This window comes from Rhincodon typus, chromosome 1, assembly GCF_021869965.1.
Source record: "Rhincodon typus isolate 14 chromosome 1, sRhiTyp1.1, whole genome shotgun sequence".
Classification (NCBI taxonomy): Eukaryota; Metazoa; Chordata; class Chondrichthyes; order Orectolobiformes; family Rhincodontidae; genus Rhincodon; species Rhincodon typus.
Genome location: NC_063332.1, coordinates 100,330,238 through 100,339,322, shown reverse-complemented (window position 1 = coordinate 100,339,322; position 9,085 = coordinate 100,330,238). Strand labels below are relative to the sequence as shown.

General features: G+C 37.5%; 1 protein-coding gene across 7 annotated transcripts in view; it reads left to right on the top strand.

Annotated features, from left to right (window-relative positions):
• Positions 1–8,173, top strand: part of LOC109917348 (complement C1q tumor necrosis factor-related protein 7) — a 49,743-nt gene extending 41,570 nt beyond the window's left edge. For all 7 annotated transcript variants that reach the window (XM_020517172.2, XM_048604259.1, XM_048604256.1 and 4 more), the window contains exon 3: positions 6,654–8,173. In XM_020517172.2, the coding sequence (XP_020372761.1) occupies positions 6,654–7,282 (629 nt within the window). In that variant the 3' untranslated portion in view covers positions 7,283–8,173. The remainder of the gene's footprint in view (positions 1–6,653) is intronic.
• Positions 8,174–9,085: the final 912 nt, after the last annotated feature.

The window sequence follows — 9,085 nt, the reverse complement described above, 5'->3', positions numbered from 1 at the left end:
TTGGCCTGCTGTGTTCATCCAGCTGTACACCTTGTTATCTCTGCATTTAGTTATCACAGTTTGTTGATTACGCATTCTTCTATTAATTATTTCCTTAAATATGAAAATAGGTCCAAGTTTCTGGCCATGTTTTGCTTTTCTGCAGAGCCAAGGCAAGCACAGTTGGAAGTGTGTTTCGTAAATATTGTTATTGTGGTAGATTGGAATTTTAGGGGCGTTTTTAACCCCTTAATTCTAAGATGTGTCTTTTTAAAAGAGGACTACTACAGAGACAAAATAACTGCAAGTATATTAAAAAAAAAGCCTGCGTGGGACTAAGTAGATGTAACACCTAAAAGTGGACAGTGATCAATTGATGACAAGGGTAACGGCAAGGTGTAGATATACCCCTGCTCAACAGCAGGCCACCCACTGCAGTTTCTGTCCCAAACTGCAGACACGTTTCTGCTTTTAATTTCGAGCAATACACAAGGACAGAGGTTACAAGTCCAATTTTGACTGAGCTGGACTGTGCTAGTCCAACTGAATGTCCTTGTGTACACCAGCCTGCATTCAAGCATTAGTCTGCTATGAAGACCGCAGTTAAAGAACTATCCCCAAGTTTCCCCTGTGTTGCAGATAAAGACCCTCTCTCACTCAGAGTGCTACCAATCAGCTACAACACAGGCATCTGGACAAAAGAACTTCAGTCAGCTTACAACACCAAGAATCTCAAAAAGAAACAATTATTCGATTCCAGCATCAATATTACTGCTAACTTCCACAGTGATGTCTACAACATTCAAATATCCACTCTTTATTATCAATTGAGAGACTGATCTGTATTCTATATTCCTTTTTCATTTTTATCCTGTTGGACTTACCTCTCATTTCTGTGTATGTGTCAAATTATTAATTCTTATCACATTTAATAATTAATAAATTCATTCTTCTTGTTAGTTCAAGAAAGTCTGGTTAAATTGGCTCTAAGCCCAGTATTATTACACATCCCTAACTGCGCACAAATGAGTGGCTTCCTAGGCCATACCAGAGGGCAGTTCAGAATTAATGACATGCTGTGGTTCTGGAGACATCTGTAGGTCAGACCGGGTAAAGATATCTGATTTCCTTCCCTAAAGAATATTAATTAAGCAGATGGATGAAGGAGTTCACCACAACTTCATTGTCCAATAACTGGATTTACAAGTACAATTAGCTCATGCACATTGTTCAACTATTTACAACAATTATTGGGAGGATATTTCCTCTATTTGATAAATATCAGATTTATTTTAACTAGGAGACTAGTTTGTTGTAATTCCTAATTAGTTGCAGGAATACTCACAATCTAAATTATGAAATGCACATATTTTTCATAATTAACAGTTTAGAGAAAGGCAATCTGATGTAATAAATTGTTCTTCACTTTTTTTATACTTACATAGCAATAGTTATAGTTGTAGTCAATTTCACAGAAGTCCAAATTAAAAATGAAATGCAGGCTCAGACTGTATAACTAAGATTGACAGTTTTGTCAGATTTTCATTTTGGGCAAGTTTGGTGAGGCATGAGGCTGATTACAAACCTTAAAGAAACACATCCTTGGTTAAATTAGTTTTCGAGTGGATAAATGCACCACCAGCCACCCCTTGGCCATCAGAAGTGCCATTACAAATTTTGTATCTGACTTGGATTAGTCTTTCAGTGCTGGCATCTCTCCTGTAAGTACTTCATGTGACTTATATTCAGGATTGTGCCAGCACTGCACATCTAATTAGTCAACAGTGCAGCCTGGGGTGTTCTGCAGTTTTGACAGGCAAGATTCTCATTGGGCCAATGTCATGTCTCCACAATGCAGCTATACTCCAAATTATGTTTTATAAATATAAAATAAAAATGGTACAGCTTTTGGAATCGCTGCAATCAAAGCAATTTGGAGCAGACTAAACGTAACAGAACCAGAAACATATAATAAGAGTTACAAGAAAACATTTTAAACAACAGGAATTAATTTACACCTGATTATCCTCCACAGACTTGTGGAACAATTCCAATACATTAAATTGCCTTTTTCTAACTTTAGATACAATTCAACACAAATTATACTTATTGAAGGGATTCCATTTGCCATAGTTTATCTTTTAAAAGAAATTCTTTTGGTTTATCTCATTTATATGTTTTCTCGATTACTGTTTTCCTTTTTCATTTAGCTGCATTGTTGGCAATAGAGTCAATGTAGGATAGACAATTAGACATAACAGAACCCAAATGCTTAACTGAAAACAGGCTTGATCTTGTGGTGTATAACTGAAGTTAGCTTGCAAGTAAAACATGTAACAAAGAAGATTAATGGGATGCTGTCCTTCATTAGGAGAGGAATTGAACCTAAAATTAAAGGTGTTATCCTCCACTTATACAGAGGATTGGTGACACCACATCTCAAAATACTGTGTATAGTTTTAGTCTCCATATTTAAGGAAGGATGTGTTGGAGGTGGTTCAATGGAGTTTTACTAGATGGATATCTGGAATGAACAGATTCTCTAATGAGGATAGGTTAGATAGGCTAGGCCTGTTTCTACTGGAGTATAAAGTATGACAAGTGACTTTTTTGAGGTGTATAAGACCCTAAATTGTTTTGATAAATGCATATGGAAAGGATAATCCCTCTTGGGAAGCTTTGACCCCTGCAATTTTCCAACAGTTATGAGGTTCTTATAAGCTGTGTAAATGAAAGTGGAAAGGAGTGAACTGACCGTGGTACCATGGAACAGGGAGCCATTCAAGTGAGGGTGGAGGAAGAAGGGACATAGCAGTAGTAGGAGCAGTATAATTAGGGCGATAGATACTGTTCTCTGCAGTGGTTAGCATGTGTCATGAAGGCTGTATTGCCTGCCTCAGAGCTGGAGGGAAACCTGGGGGGGAGGGGAGGGATCCAGTTGTCAGTGTAAACTTTGGTGCCAATGACATTGATAAGACTAGAAAGGAGACACTGACTTTTAACAGTTTTGGACCATTTTGAACTGAATTTGAACAGCTAGGATCTAAAGTAAAACCCAGTATCTCCAAGGTAGTAATCTTAGGATTACCACTTGAACCATGAATAACGTGCCACAGGTTAATAAAGTCAATAAATTAAATTGGGGGCTTAAAGATTAGTGTGGGTGGAATGAGTTGTAGTTCCTGGGGCACTGGCATCAGTACTGGGGTTAAAGGGAGATGTTCTGGTAGGATGAGCTTCATATGAATCATGCTAGGACCAGTGTCTTGGCAAATTGAAAATAATTGACCCTTGAGAATAAGCTTGAAACTGAAGGTGGGGTAGGGTTCTGAAGAAGGGACATGTAGGTTTACAAAGCAAAAGGATATGGCAGCGTTGCAAGGCAATGATACAATGACACATGATAATGACAGACAGAGTGGGACAGGAAGATAAAGAGCGTACAAGTGTAGAAAAACAGTAGCAAGTCGGGTCAAAGGGGGAAAATTAGTGAAAATGCAAAATTAATGGTTCTTAAATGAATGTAGCATTTGGAAAAAATAACAAGGGCATTAACAGCACAAATAGAGGTTAATAGGTAGGATTTTCTGACCAATATGGAAACATGGTTACAAGGAGATCAAAGCTGGGAATTAAATATTCAAGGGTATGTAACTTTTTGGAAGTATAAGCAGAAAGTAAAGGACAGTGAAATACCTTTGTTACCATGAAATGGTTTAAGTGTAATAGCAAGAAGTAGTTTTAGATCCAACGATGTTAAATCCATATAGGGGAGGTAAGAAATAACAGGGCAAATAATACACTTGTGAATGTTGTCCATAGACCCCAAACAATAGCCATTCTGTAGGGAAGAGCATAAATCAAGAGATAATGAGGATATATTTTAAAAAGCAGTACATTAATTATGGGTACTTTAATCTTTATGGAGATTGGGAAAATCAATTTGGCCAATGTAGCCACATGGAAGAATTCATACAGCATATTCTGGACAGTTTCCAACAACAATATATTGTGGATCCAACCAGGGATCAGGCTCTTTTGGATCTGGTGATGTGTAATGAGGTAAGTTTAATAAATTATGTCAAAGGAAAATATCCCCTAGGAAACAATGACCACAACATGATAGAATTTAGTATTCAGATGGCGAGGGTGAAACTTGGGTCAAAAATAACTGTGCTAAACTTAAATAAGGGTACTTACAAAGGAATGAGGCAGAGTTGGCTGAAGTGGACTGGGAAAAAAGTTTAGTTCAATAGATGGCTGATGGACAATGGTAAATGTTTAAGAAAATAATCATGGCTCACAGCAAAGATAAGGAAGCTGGATTCTAGGAAGGGGAGAAACCAACCATGATTAACCAAGGAAATTAACAATAAAAACAAATTGAAAGATACAACAGACAATGTGACAAGAGGTTAGTGGTAAACCAAATGAATTAGAAAGTTTTGGAAACCAGCGGAAGGGGACCAAAAAAAAGGGAATAAGTAAACTAGAAAGTGGTATAAAATGGTCAGTAATAGCTTCTTTAAAGATAAAAAGAAAGATAGGTCAGAGTGAATATAGGCCCCTTCGAGAATAAGGCTGGGAGAAATGGCAGAGGATGAATAAATAGCTTTGGTCATTTTTCTTGTAGAAGACATGGATAACATTCCAAAATTACTGAACAATGGAGGGCAAAAATGGAGTGGGGAGAAAATTGATTCAATAGCTATCACTGTAGAAAAAAGTGCTAGGGCAGTTAATGGGCCTTAATGCCAATTAGTCTCCTGAACCTGATGGATTGCATCCTAGGATATTAAAGTACGTAGCAACAGAGATAATGGATGCGCTTCTGAAACAGTCCCAGAGGACTAGAAATCTACCAATGTATCACCTTTCTTTAGAAAGTGAAGGAGACAAAAAAAAACAAATAATTATGGGCCAGTTAACTTAACATCTACCATTGGGAAGATGGTAGAGTCCACCATGAAAGATGCAATAGCAGAGTATTTAGAAATGGTCTGCTTCGTGATGTTTCTGTTTGCAGCATATCTCTCATTGTAGGAAAATTAGCCACATGTGGATGGATCACAGAGGGGAGTCATTAGTAATGTGTACATGAGAGACCCCTTATCACTGAGCATCTACCCTCTGCTCACATGGTGACTCTAAGACTGTTGAGAGTTTGGAGTGGTGCGGGATGACAGTGTCTTGGCTGCTGCCATAATGATAGACATTTCCCAGCTTGACGTTTGAGCCTTAATCGTATAGTAACTACACATTCAGTGAATGATAGCTCCCTCAGTTTCAGTGCCCCTCCCCAGTGAGTTGTGGTATCTGCATGGCCACATGTTTGCAGTCGATACCACATTGCAGTATGGGAAATCCCACCATCATTTTTGTCTCTGCTGAGAGCGAGCAAAGAAATTTCCTCTCCTGACAGAAAGCTTATGTGACCTTCCAGACATTGCCAAAATGTTGTTGTTTAGCTATGTCATCTGCTCCAGTCTGGAAAGATTCACTAGCATAGAAAATGAAGGTCACAGTGTCCTTGATATCATGGGTTCTTTCACCTTCATTCTGCTCTGAGACTGTATGTTTGGTTTGAGGGCTTGTCACAATTCTGTTACCATTCCTTGGTGAATTGCAGCAACCAAACACACTGTTATTGGCTGAGGTGTAGTTAGGAGGAAATACTTTATCAGGGCTCTAAGTAGATACAGCTCCTACTGAGAGTGTCCTTCGCCTCTGTTTGAGAACATCCTCTCCCCTCTGCTGCTCCTGCTCCATGTTATTGTGATCCTGCAGCTCAGGGTGAAATTCAACTAGAAACCTTGTGACTTGGAGCAAGTGGTGAACTCAGAAGCCTTTCTAATTTAAATCACATTTTCCAAAGCATGATTCTCTTCTGACTGAAAGATCTCGTGAGGTTGTAGACATGCTCGCCGAGCCGGTGGGTTTGGTTGCAAACATTTCGTCACCCTGCTTGGTAACATCGTCAGTGCGCCTCCCGTGAAGCGTCGGTGTTCTGTCCCGTTTGTTATTTATATGCCTCATATACACAGTCGCCTCACCAGAGGCAACCTGATGATGTTACCTAACAGGGTGACGAAATGTTTGCAACCAAACCCACTGGCTCGGTGAGCCTATCTACATCATCATCCACAACCCGAGCTACAAATCTTCTCAAAAACTTGAAAGAATTTGAATTAACTTCTCCAACAAAACACTAATTTCACACATTTTACCAGTAATAGTATATAGTCAAATACACCTCAGATGCAATTCAACTGAAAATGTCATTGAATAGCACAGTTGGGGAGTCCCTCATGCTACTGAACAATGACAATGATATTGGATAAAGGTTTTATTTCCACCTAAAAAAGAGCTCTCTGCATTTTACACATGAAAATTAAAGTCACGTTAGCAGAGCCTCATTGAGGATCCTTCTAAAATAATGAAAGCTATGATAGTAACAGATTTTATGTATTATAATAAAACCTTACTTATTTTGGACTGGTGTTTACTACTGGGAATAAATAGATAGAAGAAAAGGAAATTAATTTCTTTATACTTCGCTTACTGTTTGTTGTTCTTGGAATTCAGCACAAAATGTTTGATGACAGCTTGTAAGTTTTGAATTTGAGTTATTTAAACTTTACCAGTGTAACTTTCATCATTGTGATTTATCCTAGGGATCAAGGGCAAACTAGGACGTGGAGGAGATGTGGGCAGTAAAGGAGATAAAGGACCAATGGGTAAACCAGGATTCAGAGGAGCGAATGGCCTAAAAGGAAAAACAGGACCTCAAGGAAAGTTGGGACCTAAAGGAGACAAAGGACAAAAGGGAGACCCTGGACCATCAGGTGTTTGTAAATGTGGGAGTTTAGTACTCAAATCCGCCTTTTCTGTCGGTATAACGACGAGTTACCCAACAGAAAAAACACCAATTATATTTAATAAAGTCCTTTTTAATGAGGGCGGTCATTACATCACTTCCTCTGGAAAGTTTATATGCGCCATTCCAGGGATTTATTATTTCTCTTATGACATTACTCTGGCAAATAAACATGTTGCGGTTGCACTGGTGCACAATGGTGAGTATCGCATCAAAACCTTTGATGCCAACACAGGAAACCATGATGTATCTTCAGGATCAACAGTCATGTACCTGAAACCAGAAGACGAAGTGTGGCTGGAGATCTTTGATTATGAACAAAATGGTCTGTTTTCTGATCCAAACTGGACCGACAGTTTATTTTCTGGGTTTTTACTTTATCCTGATGCTGATTACCTGGATGCGTTGGCGGAAGATGAATTGTAATACAATTATCTCCAAATATTTCTGTTTGATTTCAAAGTCTTTTATAAAGATGCATTACAGTCTTTTGTGATAATGAGGACTTAGACATTATGTGAAACTGTTCTTAGTATCATTTCAGGATCTGATCATCAGATAATGCTTGCTTCCGGACTTGTTTTAATCTTGTTTAATTTACTGATTTAATTAGGAGTGATATATCTGAGAGCAACATCGGTGCTGGCATATCATATATTCACACAGAGGTATTGGATGCCATGAGTTTGGTTCTAGTTTTGAACAGCTCAGACCTTTTCAGAGGCAATGGGAACACTCCTGATGCAATGGTTCCAATTCACAAATCTACTCTTTTATCATTTTTGGAAACAACATTTTACGAACTTTGATTTTGATTGAAGGAAGAGTTTGATTTTTATTTCAAGACGGACAGCTTCTCTGTGATAATTCATGTGGAGAAACTGCAAATTTATTCCATCAATGTGAACTTTTGGTGGCATCTAATTTAGCAAACCCGTTGACAACAGAAACTGCTAATATTTCAGTTTTAAGATATAAAATTAGTTCATCAACTTATCTTCTCTCAAAAGATTCATATGATTAATTCTCTTCATTATTTGTTATTTTGTATATGAATTGCATATTTTATGGAACTCCTAAGTAATTTTACTTTTTGTTCATCTATAACTAAATGTCATATTTAACTGAGTTTTATAAAAACAATATCATCAAAAATTTGGCGAGTGGCTTTTTATCTTATGTGATTGCTGTATTTGATGGACTTTAAGATGCACTGAACCACATGATGCACCAGGTATTTAGAAAGAAAAGTAAAATTCAGCATGTATCAGTTTTTAATCTTAACAAAAATGATAATGCAGTATGAAATTTAACTATTGGTGTTAACATTTAATCTAATTGGTGTGGGAGGGAGGGAGGAGGTAGGTTCTGGTGAAGGGAAATTTATAAATCCAGAAAGAAAACTCAAGACAACAAAGCAGTTTGTATCAAGACAATAAGGAAAGGACAGAGAATTTAACAGTGGTACATCAGTGTGACAATACTATGGCTTTAAGAGGTGTATTGTGTTCTTCTTTTAGGAAGAAAAATTGAGACAGAGGTCTGAGCAGTCTGCTCAAAGACTATAAAGTTAACAGCCGGTGAGGCCTTGCTGTTTTTAAAGTTGGAACAATAGAAGCAGCTTGAATGGGTGGGGTCAAGCTCTTACAGAACAAAGGTTTTTAACTTTAGCTTTCTGCAGTTGCTAGGGTCTTGAAGTTGGATGTGGAAGCTCTTTGTCCTCTCTGTGTTACAGCTAACAGCTGGGGTTCTGTTCCTGCTGCTAGAATTGCATATGAGATAATCTTTTTTACTGAATTTGCCTTTGCCAAGGGTGTGTTTATGGGATATTACTATATTGGAACAGTTAATTAATAGTAGTTAACATATCTATTAATTTGTCAAGCATTTTGATAAAGTTACAGTTAAGCCAATTCTTAATTTTTATTTTGTTTGTATTTTAACTGTAGTGTAAAAATAAAGTGTGTTTTGCTTAATGTCAAGTAGTTTGACCAATCGCATTGCATCTGGAATGCACAGCCTTACACTTGCCTTTTAAATGAGAAAAAGTTAGGATTAGGATATCTTCTTAATATATTTTGAGGGGGTTTGGCCTGGTCCATACATCATTAAATAAGGTCGATACAAATAATATTGGTGAGACAATGAAAATAAAATTAAAGACTTTTTGTCAGAATACACAAACCATCCTGAATAAGGTGGAAACAATGATATAATTAGAGATAAATG